Below are 22,422 nucleotides of genomic sequence, written 5' to 3'. Positions count from 1 at the left end.
GTCCCCACGCATTAGCTTTTTCCACCCTGGGAAAAAATCTTTGGCTATCCACTAGCCTCTTATCATCTCATGCTCCTCTCCAAAGAGAAAAGCCTCTTATCATCTCCTCATCCTCCTCCTCTCCAAAGAGAAAAGCCCTAGCTCACTCAACCTATCCTCATAAGACATGCTCTTTAATCCAGGCACCATCCTGGTAAATCTCCTCTGCACCCTCTATAAAGCTTCTACGTCCATCCTATAATGAACCAATCAGAAATGAACACAATTTTCCAAGTGTTGTATAACCAGAGTTTATAGAGCTGCAACATACCTCACAGCCCTTGAACTCAATCCAACTAACGAAGGCCAACACACCATAGCCTTAACAACACTATCAACTTGCACAGCAATGCTTGATTTATAACTTTTCCTCTTTCCCAAGGATCATTGACCCTAAATATCTGTTTCTCTCACTACAGATGCAATCTGACCTGCTAGTACCACCAGGCTCAGGTTTTTTTTTTGCTTTTCAAATAACTGCAGAGTGAAAGACACATCCCATCCCCAGTTGGAAATATAATTCTCAGCCAGGACGTGGGCGGGTGAGATTTCTTGCAGATCTTAAATGACAAATATTCAAGTGCATATTCCTGTTGAGGAATGGTAGAAGAAAGGGGGCACCGGGTGAACAAGTGTGTTGGGAGAAGGATCAGTTACGAACATCTTGTTTTCTTGAGTGCTCCCCAACCACTGATGACCACATGCAGAGTGATTATTGTCAGGATCACGCCCTCAGTCCTACTCGGGTTGAGAGAACAATAGGACCCATGCATGCTAGCTGCTGTTGCCAGTAACGCTCACCACCTTATCCCATATGCAAGGGATGGAGGCCTTGTAATGAGCCCATGTGATATGCCTCGATTTTAACCAAAAAAACATCAAAATTAGATCACAATTATCTTAATGCAACACAATTGAAAATGGACATACCACAGATTGAAAGGTAACTATTTGTGTTGCTTATAACATTCTGGGAATCCAGCCAGGTACGTCCCAGAACATGCAGTGTTTATGTTTCTGCCAAATGTGCATGAAGCACATTGTCTCCCATGCACTCTCCTCGTGGCGTAATGCAGGAGACAATGTTGTCCTGGAGATGATCATTGTTGGGGACACTCAGGCCCACAGGTCCACATATTGCAGGGCAAACTGTAATCTCATTATATTTAACACAGTCTTCGGGTACCCTCCAGACTGGTACAGATCCAGCCCCAATGATTTCTACCACCATTCACAAAGGCCCAGATACTGGACCCTTCTAACCAGGTTCCCTCAGACCCCTGACACAGGCCTCAATCTCCACCCCAACTCTCCAAGGCCCAGGCCCTGATCTCCCACATCAACGATACCCTGTGTGATAATGCACCAATGGTCCTCTTTATATCAGTTTTCACATTTATATTCTTACTAAGCTAACGATAGGATGGAAAATGAAAACAAGTGATTAAAAGGTTAATAGAGCAGCACGGTAGCATAGTAGTTAGCACAACGCTTTACACACTCAGAGTTCAATTCCCGCTGCTCCCTGTAAGGAGTTTGTACGTTCCCCCCGTGACCACATGGGTTTCCTCCAGGTGCTCCGGTTTCCTCCTGCAAACCAAAGACATATTGATTGGTAGGTTTATAGGTCATTGTAAATTGTTCCATGATTTGGTTAGGATTAAATTGGGGAGTTGCTGGGCGGCGCAGCACAGCTCGAAGGGCAGGAAGGGCCTATTCCACCCTGCATCTTAATCAATAAATAAAGAATAAATATTTAGAGTACAAGATCAAGCTAGAAATGTACAAACAGACAGCATGAGATTATACTGAATGCATACTTCAGAAACAGTTAAGGTGAGGGGTCTGCGTATGATAGTGGAAAAATAGTAATGGAAAACAAGCAGACAGAAAATGAATTCAGTCTTCACTGTAGTCAATCCTCATTACGGATAATGTTTATTTCAAATTTTATGAAGAAAACTGGATGAAATGCATTATGAGTGTTTTGATGCAATGTATTCATATCCATAGTTAGTGACACACAACCATTGTATTAAACCTTGCTTTGTAAGTCAGGAACACAAACCTCAGAGCCAATGGCCTCAGAGTAAAAATTTCTATATTAAATATTTGTAGATCAAGGAATTCCTTATTACAGGTGTCCCCCGCTTTTCGAATGATCGCTTTACGAAACCTCACTGTAACGAAAGACCTACATTAGTACCCTGTTTTCGCTTTCAGAAGGTGCTTTCACTGTTACGAAGAAAGGCAGTGTGCGATAAAAAATCAGCGCGCAATAAAAGGCAGCACGTGCCCCGCGCAGCTGCTCTCCCCTGGATTTGGAACGGCATTCTCACCGGCATTGCTTAAGCACATTGCATTGATTAGCCGTTAGCAAGATGAGCTCCAAGGTGTCGGAAAAGCCTGAAAGAGCTCGTAAGGGTGTTACACTTAGCGTAAAACTAGACATATTTAAGCGTTTCAATCGTGGTGAACAAGGCAAGGACGAAGTGAGTTTGGCTTGTGGAAGCTGACGAAGATGATGTTGAAGAGGTTTTGGCATCCCATGACCAAGAACTGATAGATGAAGAGCTGATGCAATTGGAAGAGGAAAGGATAACAATCGAAACCGAATGCAGTAGCGAAAGTGAAGCAACTGTATGAGATTTTCGCTGCAATGATAAAGTACCACTTTAATTTTGAAAGGGTACAGAGGTTTAGGGGATATTTGCAAGGTGGTTTGAGTGCTTACAAAGAACTATGTGATAGAAAAATGCGTGAGGCTCAGCAGTCAAGCAAGCCTTCCACATCAGCCACAGCAGACGACGAACCTCGACCTTCGACTTCGAGTTGGGCAGTCATAGGAGAAGATGAGCTGCCTGCCCTGATTGACGATGAGATGACACCCCGTGTCCCACCACCCCAACCCCCGGGCCCTGGGCAGATACTGTACCGATTCGCGGAGAATGCAATGGTAACCGGGAGGCACACTGCACATCTTTAAGAAAAAAGCCAAAATAAACATGCTAATTAATTAGGTGCCGCTGAGCACGTAATTGTCAGCCCAGATCAGAGGTGACGCAATTGGCAATCGGCACTGATCTGGGCCGACAATTACGTGTCCGGCGGCACCTAATTAATTAGCATGTTTGTTTCGGCTTTCTTCTTAAAGATGTGCTGTGTGCCTCCCGGCTACCGCTGCATTCTTCGCGGCAATGTATCAATCAGCAGCCTGGAGGGTGGGGGCTACTGCACCACCCAGCCTGCGACGACTCAGTCTAACACACCATCATCAGTGTGCTCGGCGCTGTCTTCCCGATTCCGGTAAGTGATACTACACTGTACATACATTATTTCTACTTTATATAGGCTGTGTATTTTTACGTGTTATTTGGTAGATTTGGCAGCTTCATAGCTTAAAGGTTACTGGAGAGCGCGTTTATGCCAACAGCGCTTGTGTGAGATTTTCTGCCAAGAGCGCTTGCGTGAGATTTTCGCTACGGAGATCTGTGCAGGCAATCATTGTAGAGAAGTATTTCTACTTTATATAGGCTGTGTATTTATCATATCATTCCTGCTTTTACAATATGTTACTGTTATTTTAGGTTTTATGTGTTATTTGGCATGACTTGGTAGGTTATTTTGGGTCTGTGAAAGCTCACAAAATTTTCCCATATAAATAAATGGTAATTGCTTCTTCGCTTTATGACATTCCGGCTTACGAACCGTTTCACAGGAACGCTCTACCTTCAGATGGTGGGGGAAAACATGTACTGTAAATTTGGATTTGAAAGGCAGGATAAAACTCAGGAAGATTACAATCAAGAAAGTGGCATTGGAGATCTAAGCTGACAAGTCTTGGTGTCCCAATAGATTTACTCTTTGGATGTTAAATGAAGTGGTTAACGATGCATTGTTTTAGATTTTTCAAAATTTGCTGCATTCAGAAAGGAAGCATTAGATTGCAAAATCATTTTTGTATCTCATTCATAAAGGTAGGGAGGCTGGAAGTGGGATTCTCTCAGCAAAGTCATCATTGTCATTATAATATATATACAGATATATATATATTTCACATACCTATACATACATACACTCTGATCAATTACTCACCTCCTTTAATCCCATTAACCCGCATTTGATCTGTGGCTGTCTATGCTTGGCAACTCAGGTGCTCATTTCAATACTTCAAATGTTGCAAGTATACCTGCTCCTACCACCAACTCAGGCAGTGCGTAACTAATTCCAGTTCTCTTTTGATACAAAATGTTTTTCGCTGTGCTCTAAATCTATATTCTCTAGTTTTTGGAAAGGCAATTTCACCTATATACCTCTTCTATGCCTCTCATAATTTTGGATATCTCAGTCAGATACCCGTTAAGAATCCTTAACTCCATGGAGAACAAAGCAGCCTATCCGGTCTCTCCTCACAAGTGCAATGCTCCATCCCTAAGCAACATCCTGCTCAATCTCCTTTTGCTCCCTGTCCAGTGGAATCATATCCTCCCATCATGTGGTGACCAGAACATTACAGTTCTTCAACTGTGGCCTAACCAATGCTCTACAAAGTTATACCATATCCTTTCTCCTCATGAGTCCTGAGACAATGAAGTGCAGCATCCTGTACACCTTCTTCACAATCATGTCTATGTGCACCTTTTAGGACTTTTGAGATTTGTATGCCAAGATCTCTCTGCTCCTCAATATTCTCTGGTGGCCCTACCATCCATTGTGTATGACTTACTCTTCACAGTCCTCCCAAAGTGCATCAATTCACACTTAGGAGGATTGAATTTCATCTGCTTTTGTTCTGTCCTTTTTAGTAACTCATCAATTATATCTTCCCTGTAAGCTTAGGCTATCCACCCGCTATCAACACCACCAACAGTGGCCAATTTACCCGAGATCTTTCAAGTCCAACACAATTTGTGGATATGGGTGAATGGATGGACGTTCCATATTTATAGAATGTACTTGATTAGATGCCACATCAGAAGTAATTGGGTGAAAAATGAAAGTTCATGCTGTGAGGGAACACATCAGCAAGGATGAAAGATTGGCTGGCTAATAAGAAGCATAAAGTAGGCAGAAATTGGTACTTTCTGGTTGACTAAACACAACAAGCGGTGTGCCAAAGAGAATTGGAATCAGAATTAGGATTAATATCAGCAGCATATGTCGTGAAATTTGTTATGCAGCAGCAGTACAATGCAACACATAATAAAAACAGAACTAAAAATATAAAAAAAATTAAAACAAGTAGTGCAAAAAATAAAAGGTGAGGTAGTGTTCATGGGTTCAATGTCCATTCAGAAATTGGACGGCAGAGGGGAAGAAGCTGTTCCTGAATCTTTGAGTGTGTGCCTTCAGGCTTCTGTACCTCCTCCTCTTCCCTGATGGTAGCAATGAGGAGAGGGCTCGTCCTGAGCAATGGGGGCCCTTAATGATGGATGCTACCTTTTTGAGGCATCGCTCCTTGAAGATGTCCTGGCTACTACGGAGGCTACTGCATAGGATGGAGCTGACTGAGTTTACAATTCTCTGTAGCTTGACTCAACCCTGTGTGGTAACACCCTGCCCCCCTCCCCACACAATACCAGACGGTGATGCAGCCAGTTAGAATGCTCTCCATGATACATCTGCGGAAATTCAGGAGTGACTTTGGTGATATACCAAATCTGCTCAAACTTCTGATGAAATATAGCCACTGTTCTTTGTAACCGCATCGATATACTGGACCCAGGATAGATCCTCAGAGATCTTGACACCCAGGAACTTGAAATTGCTCACTCTCTGCACTTCTGATCCCTCTATGAGGACTGGTGTGTGTTCCCTCATCTTACCCTTTCTGAAGTCCACAATCAGTTCCTTGGTCTTACTAACGTCGAGTCCAAGGTTGTTGCTGCGACACCGCTCAGCTAGCTGATCTATTTCTCTCCCGTACGCGTCCTCGTCACCATCTGAAATTCTGCCGACAATAGTTGTGTTGTCAGCAGATTTATTGATGGCATTTGAGCTGTGCCTCGCCACACAGTCATGGGTATAGAGTGCAGCAGAGCAGTGGGCTCAGCACACATCCTTGTGGTGTGCCAGTATTGACTGTGAGCGAGGTGGAGATATTATTTCCCATCTGGACAGACTGTGGTCTTCTGGTGAGGAAGTCAAGGATCCAGTTGCAGAGGGAGGTACAGAGGCCCAGGTTCTGTGGCTTTTTGATCAGAACTGTCGGAATGATTGGGTTAAATGCTGAGCTATGGTCAATAAACAACAGCCCGACACAAGTATTAGTATTGTCCAAGTGATCCAAGACCGTGTGAAGTGCCAATGAGATCACATCCGCTGTAGACCTATTGTGGTGATGGACAAATTGCAGTGGGTCCAGATCCTTGCTGTGACAGGAGTTGATTCTAGCCGTAACCAGACCAGTGCTAATGATGCAGTGTTCACAATTTGGATGAAGGAACAAAGGTAATGTTAAAATTTGTTGATGACAGAATATGGGTGGGAAAGTAGGTTGTGAAAACCTTACAAGGAGTCAACTATATAGATCTGGCAAATATATTACCAACTTGAAAAATGTGAAACTGTCTATTTTGGCAAAAAGTGATTTTTTTTAAAACCATGTTATGTATGTTATGAAAGGTTGCAGAGGGTGATGGGTGTCCTAATGCATACTTTTGAAATGGCTAGAATGCAAGTACAGCCAATAATTAGGATCACTAATGAAATAATACTGTCAATTGTCCAGATAATTAAATACAAAAGCAGGGCTGTTATACTTTAGATATATGTAGTAAAGGTGAGATTGGAGAGTATCATGTACTGTATTGTGTCCTTATTTAAGGAAGGATGAAAACGTGCTAGAAGCAGTTCAGAGAAAGTTTATGAGACTGATACCTGGAATAGTTGGGGATTCTTATGAGGAAAATTTAGTCAGATTGTTTTTTGTTCAGTGTTCACTGGAGTTTAGGAGACTGAAAGACAACATGATTGAAACACAAGATATGGAAGGATTTCAACAAGCTGTTGTGAGGATACCTCCTCCTTTGGAGCAATCTACATTCATGGACCCTGTTTGAAAATAAAGTATCATCCACTTAAGACAAAGATGAAGCAAGACCTTGCAGTGTTGCAGGTCTTGGAACTTTCTTCAACAAGGAACAGTGGAAGCAGAATATTGAAGGCAGAACTAGATAGAGAGATGGATAAATTGACAGTATATACCACTTACTATCACTTGGTGCAATCATCCAGTATCGTGCAATAAAGCCCCTTCCCCCAACGCTCGAGTCCGACACAAAAGAAACTTTGAGCCTGCTGGTGTTGGTATTGACAGTAGGAGGCGCCACATTCCCACATAACCTGTTGAGAGGGAAAGGCACATTACATGCCGACTCCAAACAACCCGAACGTCAAACGGCTGGTTATATCCTGAGATCTGATTCCAATCAGTACGATGGAGCAACTGCTCCTGGCCTCCTGCTGATTTATACACTGCAGAGATGAATGTCACCTTATAAACAATGTTGCTCGTTGCTCCACTCGCCAGTTAAAGTGAAAGGCCTGCTCTTATCCCCAATGGCATTTGATAACTCACAGTCTGATCATTATCCTAACCTGGTTCTGTGGATTAAAGACTTAATTCCACCAGACACCAGACTTCTTACACAAAACTCTTCTATTTAAAAAAAAATGCATATGCAAGAATAAGGAAACTGTACAGTGATCCAATAGCTCACAGAAACAGCAGTTGTTTCTGGAAGTTGGAGAGAGTAGGGGACTGATATTCATCAGCACCAATCAACATCTGAAGCATTTAGAGAGGTTTGGTGATGAAGCTTATCAACTCCTGCCTGAGAATTGGATCCGCTCCAACTTGCCGAATGTCACAACAGGTCCACTGCAGATGTCATTTCACTGGCTCTTCACTCAACCCTGTAACATCTGGACAGCAAAGCCACATACATCAGGATGCTCTTTATCAACTACAGCTTGGCATTCAATGTCATCATCCCCTCAAAACTAATAAATAAGCTTTAATACCTTGGGCTCTATACCTCCATGTGCAATTGTATCCTTGACTTCCTCACCTGCAGACCCCAGTCAGTTTGGATTGGTAACAACATCTCCTCCACAACCTCCATCATCACAGGGCTGTGTGCTTAGTCCAGTGCTCTACTCGCTTTACATTTATAACTTGGTGGCTAAGCACAGCTCCAAAGCCATATTTGCTGATGACACCACTGTTTTAGGCTGTCATGTGCGACGCCCAGCAGAGGTACCAGACTGATGATGCTAATGAGAGAGATAAGACAATGGAGAAACATTCAAAATGCTAATAAGAGAGAAGAGAGGGATTAATAGGAAAGAAACACAATTCAGCTATTGACAGACCGGTTGCTTTGAACCTGAACTGTTTGAAATTTGATGGACAGGTGATACCCCAGCAGGGGGATAAAAGGAGCAGGTTTGCTTAGGTACAGGACACACCACGAGACCCTGGAAAGAGTAGTGTGCCCCCACAAGTTGGTGTGAGTTTGGAGGTCCGGTTCACGGGAACCAACCAGAGGCTCACAGGATGTAAAGGTACGATCGGTGGGAACCCGGGGTGTGTGTCCGAACTTGCCTGGGTGCCGGGTTCACCGCGGAAGAACAATCGTATCCAGAACGGAGGGGTCACAGTCAGTGACCACAGCGGGACAGAAGACGTCAAAGGGTCTGCCCGAAACCAACTGCGAAGACATCAAAAAAGGTCTGCCGAAACCAAATGGCATCTCTCTCTCCCCCCAACGGTACGACAACAGCGATTACTGTGATCTGTACTAAACTGAACTCTGCTTCACTTAAGACTGGTCATTTTACCCCTCGACTGCGATAGAGCTTGGTTGATTCCTATTACTCTGGTTCTGTGTATATGTGTGTATTATCATTGCTAACCTGTTACATTTATATCCTTACGATTAGTGTGCTGTATTACTTATTTCTTTAATAAAACTTTATTAGTTCCTAGTAATCACAGACTCCAACAAGCGTTCCATTTCTGCTGGTTTGGCAACCCAGTTACGGGGTACGTAACAAGGCCAAATCAAAGGTGGTGACAAATCAGCATATAGGAGGGAGATTGAAAGTCTGGTTGAGTGGTGCCATAACAACAACCTCTCACTCAATGTCAGCAAGACCAAGGAGCTGATTATTGACTTCAGGAGGAAACCAGAGGTCCACGAGATAGTCCTCATCGGAGGATCAGAGGTGGAGAGGGTCAGCAACTTTAATTTCCTCGGCGTTATCAGTTCAGAGGACCCACCCAGGACAAAGCACTGAGGTATAATTACGAAGAAAGCACAGCAACATCTCTACTTCCTTAGAAGTTTGCGAAGATTCAACATGACATCTAAGCCCTCCCCACCACTGAGCACATCTACATGAAGCATTGTCACAGGAAAGCAGCATCTATCATCAGGACCCACACCACCAGGTTCAGGAACAGTTATTACCCCTCAACCATCAGGCTCTTGAACCAAAGGGGACAACTTCACTTGCCCCATCACTGAACTGCTCCTGCAACCTATGGGCTCTCTTTCAAGGACTCTTCTTCTCATGTTCTCGATATTTATTGATTATTTATTATTATTCCTTTTTATCTTTCTTTTGTATTCGCACAGTTTGTCATCTTTGTTTGTGCGTCCTGTTGGTGAGGTCTTTCTTCAATTTTATTATGGTTATTGGATTTATTAAGTATGCCCACAAGAAAATGAATCTCACGGTTGTATATAGTAACATATACATACTTTGATAATAAATTTACTTTGAACTTTGAAAACTCTTGCCAGAATGAGGCGGAAGGGCTTAGAGTATTATAAGTGAATAACTGTGCTTCTCAGTTATTGCCTGCGGATGCACGTGAGCAGGTCAAATCAGACACAAGTTACGAGAGAAAAGAGAGGTCCCAGAGGGGGAAGAAAAAATAAATCTGACTAGACTTTACATCTGCTTGTCCTTAATCCTTTAAAATCCAAGCAAATTACAACCAGCCAGAACTAGGTTTTATGTTATAAAGGTTGTTTACGAGGGGATAAATGTTTAACATTTAACCGAACCGGCCCAGCAGAGAACTGACCAGATCAAGAGCAAAGCAAGTTTTAACACCCTGCCCAATTTTACTCTCCTTCCTAGTTAGTTCTAACATTAGCTGTCAACCCAGTCCTGAGAGATTCCTGCACAACCCAGTTAAAAGTCACACCAGCTGCAAATTTAATTTTATAATCACAGTCTGAAACATGACTTTGTTTATATGATATACAAACAGAAAATGCTGGAAACACTCAGCAGAGCAGGCACATATGTGTATTCTTTTTGCAATATTTCAGCTCGCAATACCATACTTTACACCTTTCTGGGATTTGTTTTGCATTGGTCTCTATTTTCTATTGTATTTATAATTACCATATACACTGTTTGAGCAAGGACTTCATTGCAGACTCATGTATAGGACAATAAACTGTTATCTTAATTGAGAATAAAAAACAGGTTAATCTCTGTCAGAACTGGGAAAAGGGGAAAATAGTTTCCAAGGGTTTGGAAGGGATGGATAGATCAATGGACCATAGACTGACCTTGCTATCTGGTGCATGTAAAATCCATTTTCCTCTTCTTCATGCAGATCCAGCCGGTCAAAATGACAAGGTGACCGTCCCTCAATGTTTAAGGAGTCAACTTTAAACTGGATCACGTACCCTGGTTCCACCAAGATCCACCAAACGCACATCAAGTTTGCAGGGTACTGTGCTGGGTAGCGAGGGGTGGAAAATGAGCCCTCGGTGTTTCGAAGGATCCCACCACACACTGTAATCAGAGATCACGAGAGTCAGTTAAGTGGTGCAGAAAGTGCTCTGCCTTCATTAGACCAGAACAAAGAAGAACAAGCTCCATCCTGAGCTCATTAATCATACATAAACACAATTAGGAACTGAGGCTTGTTGAAATTGGGATGTTGGCAGGATGAAGGTAAATGAGCAGGAATGGCAAATAGTTGGCAGAAACACCAGCATAAAACGTGAAGGAAAACACTTGAAATATTAAGATGACAAGTGTAACTGGAGAATAGAGGACGACCCAATTAACAGGCCATTTAAGGGTCAATAACTCAATAAGTTTATAGGAAACACAATTGTATTTTGATGGGCACGAGACAACAAAAAATTCAAAGACAAAGAGGAAATCTTCAGAATATTTAAAGTTAAACAGCTAATTATATCAAGGATGTAGAGAGTAGAATGTGTGGGTCGTGGGAGCTGCAGTCCTCAGAAGAGACTCAAGGTTTGCATTTATTCATTTGGGTTGAGAAAGTTGAGAAGCATCTGGATTGTTTTAATTAGCCAATGAGATAGCAACAAGAGATTACAGATTTAAAGGTGAGCTCAGAAAGACTGGCTTTGCAGAAATTTTCTTTAGTGAGGGTAGCATTGGTCTACAAGTGCCTTGAGGGGGGGGGACTGGAATAAATGCTTAAGGTAGATTACTATTGGTTGGACTGACTGGAGTATTAAAAACTATGGACTCATTGGAGAATGGGATAGGATAGTGGAAACTAAAAATCAAAGGGAATGAGCAGAAGAATAGAATTAAACTATCTGTGAGATTAAACTGAATGGAAGGAATTAAGAGAGCAAGATTACATGAAGACACAAGAGACTGCAGGAACTGGAATATGGAGCAACAAGTATCTGCTTGATCTGCTGAGCCTCAGCAGCAGATTGTCGTTACAGTGAGATTACACTGAGTCAGTCCAAAGGTCTGTTTAAGTGATGGAAGATTTTACAGGAGAGGCAACACTCACGTGGTGATGACACTGAGGTCTGGAATGCTGAAGCACCAGGAGTAAGCTGGGCTGTGTTCTCAGAGCTGGAAGCAGTGGCAGAAGCTGTAAAGAGACTGGTTGAAGTCTTGTTAATATGATTGGGCACATCAGTCAGTTCCCCAGAGTGATTGGTTGTTGACTTCTGAATAACCAGTTCTACAGAAAGAAAGGAGAGATTGGATAGTGTTGAAAAAGTTCAAATCTAGTGAGCTTTGTGATAGGCACTTCATCCGTGATTATGTGGGACATAGTATTATACCGAGATGGACTATGGTTGGAAAAGGATACATTGCGCCCTTGTGTTCAGTCCCAACCTCAGACTGAGGAATTGATGGGCTAACTAGAGGGAAAGGAGCACTATTGAGAAATTGTCATTGAGCCTCTCATGAGCTAGGGTAAAAAGTTGCATTCCCAGCTCTGAGATGGACAATCGCAAATCCAAATCCCAATTCTGGGACAACAGCACAAAATCAGGCTGCCCACCCCATACAACAGTCAAGGAGTGTTACATTGTTGGAACTGTGGCCAATCTTTTCTCTCAGATAGATGTGGAAGACTCCATGCCAATAAATCCAGTTTGATATCACCAGCATATGTAGTGAGATTTGTGAAATTTCAAGGCAGTTTTGGAGAAATATAATTTAATATGTCGTTGGGGTGAGCATCAAAGTTGTCATGTAGAACAATTAGACTATTCAATCACCTTCAACAGAGTAATTGATAAGTGATGTTGCACTGAGTGTTTGTATGGGACAATCAGGAGGGTTTAGTTGCTCCTTTTATCCCCCAATGGTAATATACATCTGATACAAATACATCTTGGCAATCTTCTCTAGCATGCACTGAAACTATCTGTGGGTGATCACTTCCTGTGGTGCAGCCCAGGTTAAAGGCCTCATGGCTGCCATCTGCTCAGATAGATTCAAATACTTACGGACAGTGAAGATGATCAAACTCCCTCCAATAGTCACGGTCAGAATTACAGCCAAAACTGTAACTAAGAGCCACATCGGACCTGGGCACACACCAGCTCTTCCAACGAGTGTTTCCCAGGAACCATGTACTGGAATAAGAAACAAATTCAGAAAAAAGAACTCTTTGTTGGTTTTATATTTTGCCTCTCCCAATTTCTGACAATATTGAGCAAATGCAATAGTGTTTGTAAATGTATCCTTGTTTGAGATTCTTCCACAAATTAGGGAGCAACAACTTAAGAAATGAGGTGCATTGGAACAACTTTCATTTGTTAAGGTTATTGAGCAGTGGCTGCCAGTGTTAGATCCTTTCTGGAACACAGATTATTTTAAATCAAAAGGGCAAAGTCCATCGTCCACCTTCTAGTGTCCTGATTGCTACTTGGTGCAACAATAGTGGAGTTAATGACTAATCATAGCATTAATCTATCAATTAATGTACACATCCAGATATGTGGTGAGAAAATAAGACAATGGAATCAAAATATTTGGAATGGCTTCAGTTACTAAGGTACTAGGTTCTGAAATTCCCCCCCCCCCTCAAAATCCATTACTCTCAACTTCTGTTTCTGCTCATGTTCCTCTAACCAAGTTTTTGGACATTCACAATACCTACCTACATGGATCAGTGTCAAATTTTATTTCATTATGTTAAAGAGGCTACATAATAACACTCAACATATTAGATCTACACACACCTCAACTCAGTTCACTCAATTACTATGTCCCAAAAGAATTGAGAGTACTTGCATAATCATCATTGGATGAATTAATACTTCCATAACTCCCTTGAGAGTCTGCTCCTAGATTGATAACTTGCTCAGTGAAGTCATGTATCTGTGGGCTTATTTATTCCTGTTCCTACCATTCATAACTTCTTCTTTATTAGGTCATTTCTATTCAACTGAATAGATTTTAACAATCTAGAACCTGGACCTGTGAATTTCACTTCCTATTAAGTATTAATACTTGTAGTTAGGATTAATGTTTGTATAAAGTATTAATATTTTGATTTTTTCATCAGCTGCAAACTATACACTGTCAAATTCCAGGCCTGATTCCATACTTCCTTCAGTACCTGAGGTTCACAGGTTCAGAATTTCCTCATTCAAACTCTCCCTGTTGCTGTAACAACCAGGACACAATGGCTGCATTTATAAATATATATATCTGGTGTGTTCAAATTATAATCTTTTCCCCAGAGTAGGTCTTACTCCAGCATGCTCTTTCCATGGCCTAACCCTGAACAACTCAACCATTAATCAACGTTTCTTGCTTGGCCTCTGTTGACATAAACATAGGTCTGGCTATGGCCCTCAGGATGATTCTCTCTCTCACTGAGCAACATGGAAACAAGGGTAGAAAGCAGATCCCTCAACACCCACACTCCGCTGATCAATTCCTATTTTCACTACCTACTCCTCCATACAAAGTAGCCCCGATTCCTTCCCTGTCCTTCTGCATTGTTCTCCCCCTTCCCCTCAGTTATATCATGGGACCCTCAATGCCCATACAATAACCCTCCTATCTGCTCCCCGTGACTCTACCTTTGACCTTCAACCAACACCTTTCCCTTCCTCTCCAAGCTCATCTGATGTTCTCTCTCTCCCTGGCATTCCTGTTCCCCCCACCATATACCCCATCATGGGGAAACACCGAACCAATGCTGGTCAAACCAGACCTGAACGGAGGTACACTGAACTGCTCTCACCCGATCCATTCTGCAGGTTAGTTTTCAGGCACTTTCCAGTTCCGTGATCCCCCTGGTCTTCATTTCCACAGTCGGGCTGGTAGGCTGGGTTAATGAAATCAGTCTGAAAACAAACGAATCACAAGCTTATTTTCCCATCTTTTGGCGTTTTGCTCTCTTTTAGTTTTTACCTATTCCATGGTATCAATTAGGTTTGATGGCTGTAATGCTTTTAAAGAGACTTGCAAGCAACAATACTAAGTGTTTATGGAGATGCATTATAGTTGTGAGCAGGGGTTCTACAATTGGCCTCAAATCTGCTGGGTGATAGAATTATGGAGTCATACAACATGGAAAGAGGCTGTTCAGCCTAACTGGTCCACGCTGACCAAGATTCTCATCTAAGTTTGCCTACACTTGGCCGATATCCATCTTTACCAGGGGTTCCAAAGCATTGTTATGCCATGGACCCCTACCATTAAATGAAGGGTCTGTGGACCTCAGGTTGGAAACACTGCTCTAAACCCTTTCCTATGGAAGGAAGAATCAGCCAGGCTGCTGTTTTTGAATTTGGCCAGTAAGCTATATAAATACTAACAAGAGGTCAGAAATGAGCTCAGCTCCAGTGAAGTTCCAATATGGAATGGTCTATGTTCTTTGGGTGAACACGTAAAAGAATGACCATTGATGTTAGCTGCGTTTGGCTCATGATGCTAGTGGAATCACTTTGAGAGGGAGGACAACAACAGGGAATCCCATTTCACAAAGGCTGAATCCAAGCGACCCAAAATATTGAGATCTTAATAAATTAGTTTATAGATGGGATTACCCAATTAAAACAACTGAGATAATCAGTTTGAACTCAAATCTTTGTTCTCACCTTACTGTCCTCTCTCCTGGGGTCTTCCAAGGTGATTTCTGTGAACTCCGTTCTTTCCCACATGTTTGTGGAAGTCGACAAACTAACAATAACAATCAGAAACTAATGCAATTTCCTGAAACACATTGGTCCTGTAGGACATCAGTAGATCTGAAGGAAAAAGCATTTTGATTTGTGCTTAGTCTCAAGCTTGTATAATCCACCCCTTTTCCAAAGTATATTTATTATCCCACTTCGTGCATACAATTACATATAAACAATGTGTCTCTTTTTCCTTTTCTTTTCCTTTTTTTCTGGCATTCTACCTTTCCCAGGCACAATTCCCTGTGTATCATCCTGTATTATATTTCCATATCCATATCTCACTCCAATTGTGTCTATCTATTTCTATATTTACCTCCTCCTGTCTCAGTTGTACCCTCTTTGTCTACATCATTTAACCTTTGTCTCTTCATCTATTTCTATCTTCCTATCATTTCACCCCTGCCTCTGCCACTCTACGTGTCCCCCTTTCTATTAAAGTCAATTTTTAGTGTACTTACAATTTTTCAAAAATATTAAATCCTGGATCGGCTGTCCTTGTGTTCACTTCACCATACATTCAGCCAGTTGAGTGATGAATAAAATACAAGATTTTGGGCCACGTTTAAAAAAGGTTCCCACCACTGTGTGTGTATGCCGGATACTTCTGAGCAATGAACTCTAAAACTGAGCGGTAGTCTCTCTTTATCCTTATTCCAGTCACATGTCACACTGCAGCTAAATACCTCGAGATTCATCTTTCCCCCTTTTTGAATAGCGTTGGTTTTTCTTTTAATCTGAGTCTAGTTTATTAGAGTTAACAGGGCGTGATTAGAAGGGACTTAAGCAGAGAAACGGATTGATAACTTGACCAAAGAGTCAGACTGGGAAATCAAATCAAAGGCGAAGCAAACCGAGGAATGATTAGAATTGATGAGCAAGAGTTGGACAATATGAGGGGGAATCAAGCATGAAAGAGAACCAGCCTGACAGCGAATCACACTGACGTATTTAAGAGGGAAACAAATTCTGCTGTGAGTGAACTCAAGAAAAATCAGTATGAGAAGGTAGGATCAAGAATGTATTGTGAAAAAACAATTCTCTCTCATTCCTTCCGGTTATGTAGAATTGAAATGGGGACAAAAATCCTTTCCCCATCACTCCCACTGATTGAGCTCCCAATTTAACACGACAAAGGTTAATTAATTTGTGGCTCACTAGCAAGTACGCAAAAACACACTTCTGAGGGCGGTAAATCCACTGACTGCTGTTGCTATGATGTGGAATCTGGTCCTAGCAACCACCAGCCAGATAAAGCAATTGGGATAGTCGGTGTTGCAAGTGGATGTCACGTCCTTTGCCCCCAACTATCCAACCTAGGGTCACGTCTTCCCTGGGTAAGGCTGGACCTCATTCTCCATATACAGTGGCATGCAAAAGTTCGGACACTCCTGGTCAAAATTTCTGTTACTGTGAATAGCTAAGGGAGTAAAAGATGAACTGGTTTCCAAAAGGTATAATGTTAAAGATAACACATTTCTTAAATATTTTAAGATTACTTTTTTTTCATTTCCATCTTTTACAGTTTCAAAATAACAAAAAAGGAAAAGGGCCCGAAGCAAAAGTTTGGGCACCCTGCATGGTCAGTACTTAGTAACACCCCTTTTGACAAGCATCACAGCTTGTAAATGCTTTCTGTAGCCAGCTAAGAGTCTTTCAATTCTTGTTTGGGGGATTTTCACCCATTCTTCCTTGCAAAAGGCTTCTAGTTCTGTGAGATTCTTGGGCTGTCTTGCATGCACTGCTCTTTTGAGGTCTATCCACAGATTTTCAATGATGTTTAGGTCGGGGGACAGTGAGGGCCATGGCAAAACCTTCAGCTTGTGCCTCTTGAGGTAGTCCATTGTGGATTTTGAGGTGTGTTTAAGAACATTATCTTGTTGTAGAAGCCATCCTCTTTTCACCTTCAGCTTTTTTACAGACGGTGTGATGTTTGCTTCCAGAATTTGCTGGTATTTAATTGAATTCATTCTTCCCTCTACCAGTGAAATGTTCCCCGTGCCACTGGCTGCAACACAAGCCCAAAGCATGATCGATCCACCCCCGTGTTTAACAGTCAGAGAGGGGTTCTTTTCATGAAATTCTGCACCCTTTTTTCTCCAAACATACCTTTGCTCATTGCGGCCAAAAAGTTCTATTTTAACTTCATCAGTCCATCGGACTTGTTTCCAAAATGCATCAGGCTTGTTTAAATGTTCCTTTGCAAACCTCTGACGCTGAATTTTGTGGTGAGGACGCAGGAAAGGTTTTCTTCTGATGACTTTTCCATGAAGGTCATATTTGTGCAGGTATCGCTGCACAGGAGAACAGTGCACCACCACTCCAGAGTCTGCTAAATCTTCCTGAAGGTCTTTTGCAGTCAAACAGGGGTTTTGATTTGCCTTTCTTGCAATCCTACAAGCAGTTCTCTCGGAAAGTTTTCTTGGTCTTCCAGACCTCAACTTGACCTCCACCATTCCTGTTAACTGCCATTTCTTAATTACATTACGAACTGAGGAAACAGCTACCTGAAAACGGCTTTGCTATCTTCTTATAGCCTCCTCCTGCTTTGTGGGCATCATTTATTTTAATTTTCAGAGTGCTAGGCAGCTGCTTAGAGGAGCCCATGGTTGCTGATTGATGGGACGAGATTTGAGGAGTCAGGGTATTTATAAAGCTTTGAAATTTGGATCACCTGGCCTTTCCTAACGATGACTGTGAACAAGCCATAACCCTAACAAGCTAATTAAGGTCTGAGACCTTGGTAAAAGTTATCTGAGAGCTCAAATCTCTTGGGGTGTCCAAACTTTTGTACGGTGCTCCTTTCCTTTTTTCCCACTCTAAAATTGTACAAAACAAAAATAATACACTAATCTTGCTTAAAACATTGAAAAGGATGTTTCATCTTTAATTTTATGACTTTTGGAGATCAGTTCATCTTCTACTCACTTGACTATTCACGGTAAAGGAAATTTTGACCAGGGGTGCCCAAACCTTTGCATGCCACTGTATATCGGGTGTGGGCTGCCTGAAAACGAGGATGGAGGAGAAGGGCGAGGGAGGAGGAATGTGTAGTTTCTATGTGGGGGTAATGAGGGACCAGTGTTATATTTGACTTCTATGCCCTCTGCCTCTCATATTTCCTTCAAATTTTTCTCCTCTCCCCTTAAGTCTACTCTAGTTTTAAACTCTACTACCCTATAAAAAAAAGTCTGAGAATCCACCCTATCCACGTCCCTCAATCATATAAGCCTCTATAGGGTCACCCCTCAGCCTCCTGCACTCTGGTGAAAACTAATCCAGTTTATCCAATGCATCAAACAATCTGCTGGAGGAACTCAACTCATATTCAATGCCTCAGCCTTTGAAGGCATGTGTACCACCTAATGCTTTAATTTTCCTATCCACCTGTGTTACTATCATTCATGGAACCATGAACTTGCACCCAATGTCTCTCCCTCAACACTCATTAGGTCCCTGCAATTTACTATATATGTCCTGTCTTTGACATCACAAAATGCATTACTTCACACTTGTCTGGATTAAATTCTATTCTGCCCAACAGATACCCTTAGAAACTTTATTCACAATCTACAACTGCACCAATGTTCATATCATCAGCAAATTACTAATCAGACCATTTACTTTCTCATCCAAGTTGTACCTATATACATACCCCAGTGAGATAGGGACATGATTATGATATAGTTGGGATCACAGAGACATGGCTCCAGGGTGACCAAGGATGGGAGCTCAACGTTCAGGGATATTCAATATTCAGGAGGGATAGACATGAAAGAAAAGGAGGTGGGGTGGCGTTGCTGGTTAAAGAAGAGATTAACGCAATAGAAAGGAAGGACATAAGCCGGGAAGATGTGGAATCGATATGGGTAGAGCTGCATAACACTAAGGGGCAGAAAACGCTGGTGGGAGTTGTGTACAGGCCACCTAACAGTAGTAGTGAGGTCGGAGATGGTATTAAACAGGAAATTAGAAAAGTGTGCAATAAAGGAACAGCAGTTATAATAGGTGACTTCAATCTACATGTAGATTGGGTGAACCAAATTGGTAAAGGTGCTGAGGAAGAGGATTTCTTGGAATGTATGCGGGATGGTTTTTTGAACCAACATGTCGAGGAACCAACTAGAGAGCAGGCTATTCTAGACTGGGTTTTGAGCAATGAGGAAGGGTTAATTAGCAATCTTGTCGTGAGATATGGCCAATCTTGGGTAACAGTGACAATATGGTGGAATTCTTCATTAAGATGGAGAGTGACATAGTTAATTCAGAAACAAAGGTTCTGAACTTAAAGAGGGGTAACTTTGAAGGTATGAGACGTGAATTAGCTAAGGTAGACTGGCAAATGACACTTAAAGGATTGACGGTGGATATGCAATGGCAAGTATTTAAAGATCGCATGGATGAACTACAACAATTGTTCATCCCAGTTTGGCAAAAGAATAAATCAAGGAAGGTAGTGCACCCGTGGCTGACGAGAGAAATTAGGGATAGTATCAATTCCAAAGAAGAAGCATACAAATTAGCCAGAGGAAGTGGCTCACCTGAGGACTGGGAGAAATTCAGAGTTCAGCAGAGGAGGACAAAGGGCTTAATTAGGAAGGGGAAAAAAGATTATGAGAGAAAACTGGCAGGGAACATAAAAACTGACTGTAAAAGCTTTTATAGATATGTAAAAAGGAAAAGACTGGTAAAGACAAATGTAGGTCCCCTACAGACAGAAACAGGTGAATTGATTATGGGGAGCAAGGACATGGCAGACCAATTGAATAATTACTTTGGTTCTGTCTTCACTAAGGAGGACATAAATAATCTTCCAGAAATAGTAGGGGACAGAGGGTCCAGTGAGATGGAGAAACTGAGCGAAATACATGTTAGTAGGGAAGTGGTGTTAGGTAAATTGAAGGGATTAAAGGCAGATAAATCCCCAGGGCCAGATGGTCTGCATCCCAGAGTGCTTAAGGAAGTAGCCCAAGAAATAGTGGATGCATTAGTGATAATTTTTCAAAACTCGTTAGATTCTGGACTGGTTCCTGAGGATTGGAGGGTGGCTAATGTAACCCCACTTTTTAAAAAAGGAGGGAGAGAGAAACCAGGGAATTATAGACCGGTTAGCCTAACGTCGGTGGTGGGGAAACTGCTGGAGTCAGTTATCAAAGATGTGATAACAGCACATTTGGAAAGCGGTGAAATCATTGGACAAAGTCAGCATGGATTTGTGAAAGGAAAATCATGTCTGACGAATCTCATAGAATTTTTTGAGGATGTAACTAATAGAGTAGATAGGGGAGAACCAGTGGATGTGGTATATTTGGATTTTCAAAAGGCTTTTAACAAGGTTCCACACAGGAGATTAGTGTGCAAACTTAAAGCACACGGTATTGGGGGTAAGGTATTGATGTGGATAGAGAGTTGGTTAGCAGACAGGAAGCAAAGAGTGGGAATAAACAGGACCTTTTCAGAATGGCAGGCAGTGACTAGTGGGGTACCGCAAGGCTCAGTGCTGGGACCCCAGTTGTTTACAATATATATTAATGACTTGGATGAGGGAATTAAAAGCAGCATCTCCAAGTTTGCGGATGACACGAAGCTGGGCGGCAGTGTTAGCTGTGAGGAGGATGCTGAGAGGATGCAGGGTGACTTGGATAGGTTGGGTGAGTGGGCGAATTCATGGCAGATGCAATTTAATGTGGATAAATGTGAAGTTATCCACTTTGGTGGCAAAAATAGGAAAACAGATTATTATCTGAATGGTGGCCGATTAGGAAAAGGGGAGGTGCAACGAGACCTGGGTGTCATTATACACCAGTCATTGAGGCCGGTTCATTGGCTATATTTAAGAGGGAGTTAGATATGGCCCTTGTGGCTACGGGGATCAGGGGGTATGGAGGGAAGGCTGGTGCAGGGTTCTGAGTTGGATGATCAGCCATGATCATAATAAATGGCGGTGCAGGCTCGAAGGGCCGAATGGCCTACTCCTGCACCTATTTTCTATGTTTCTATGCCTGTCGTAGCACGCCAGGTCGGCTCCAGCAGACAGGGCGGACGAGATCAGCCGTGAGATCCAATGGCCAGGAAGGCGGTTCTGCAACACTTTGTGGAGAGTGAAGGGCACAGAAGTCATGGCCATTCACTGCAGTCAAGGAAGATGTCAGTTGTGATGACTACTCATGCCATTAGACCTGGACGTCTGGAGCCAAGAGAGTGGAACTGCCCCAGTGCAATAGAAAACATAGAAAATAGGTGGAGAAGGCCATTCGGCCCTTCGAGCCTGCACCGCCATTCAATATGATCAATGGCTTTTCCACTTTAAAAACTCTCCCACACAGGTTTCTTGTCCTCGTCGGATACGACGGACAAGTGACAAAGGCCCCACTACCGTTCCCTGCAGTATATCACTTTCAGTTAAAAAAGTGCTTCTGCCTCCTATCACCATCAATTTTGGATCCAGTTTGTCAGCATACCTTGGATCTCATGCTTTAGCTTTCTGGATCGGCCTAACAAACAGAACCTTTGTAAAAGCCTTGTTAAAGTCCATTTATAACTATTTCCACCACCCTACCTTTATCAATTTTGTTGGTTACCTCCTTAAAAATTTAATAAGATTTGTATAAGATTTCCCTTGCACAGAACAATGCTACTCCTCCTAATCAGACCTTGCCTTTCCTAGTGATCATAAATCTTGTCCCTTAGAAATTTTCCCCATAATTTCCTTACTGGTAGTGTAAAGTTCACTGACCCACAAGTTACTAGCTTATTTCTGTTGTTATCCTCCAGCCTTCCAGTCATAGCCAGAGACAAATGAAGATGCAAAAGTTCTCAATTAATGTCTCAGCAATCTCCTCCCTAACTCCTAATGGATCCTGGCATAGATTCCCACAGACCCTGGGAATTTATCCAACTTCATGTGCTGATATGTTGA

The 22,422-nt window shown here is 42.2% G+C and overlaps 1 protein-coding gene across 1 annotated transcript in view; it reads right to left on the bottom strand.

Annotated features, from left to right (window-relative positions):
- The window catches only part of mfrp (membrane frizzled-related protein), a 53,425-nt gene that overhangs the window by 28,644 nt on the left and 2,359 nt on the right, over positions 1–22,422 (bottom strand). Inside the window, exons 2-7 of the mRNA XM_063038487.1 lie at positions 15,423–15,572; positions 14,564–14,666; positions 12,813–12,941; positions 11,858–12,034; positions 10,635–10,863; positions 7,253–7,383 (exon numbers count right to left, since the gene is read on the bottom strand). Of these exons, the coding sequence (XP_062894557.1) occupies positions 7,253–7,383; positions 10,635–10,863; positions 11,858–12,034; positions 12,813–12,941; positions 14,564–14,666; positions 15,423–15,485 (832 nt within the window). The 5' untranslated portion in view covers positions 15,486–15,572. The remainder of the gene's footprint in view (positions 1–7,252; positions 7,384–10,634; positions 10,864–11,857; positions 12,035–12,812; positions 12,942–14,563; positions 14,667–15,422; positions 15,573–22,422) is intronic.

The sequence above is a fragment of the Mobula hypostoma genome, chromosome X2 (assembly GCF_963921235.1).
Source record: "Mobula hypostoma chromosome X2, sMobHyp1.1, whole genome shotgun sequence".
In the NCBI taxonomy this organism is placed as follows: Eukaryota; Metazoa; Chordata; class Chondrichthyes; order Myliobatiformes; family Myliobatidae; genus Mobula; species Mobula hypostoma.
Note: the sequence above shows the minus strand (reverse complement) of the source record. Positions and strands in the feature narration are given on the sequence as shown.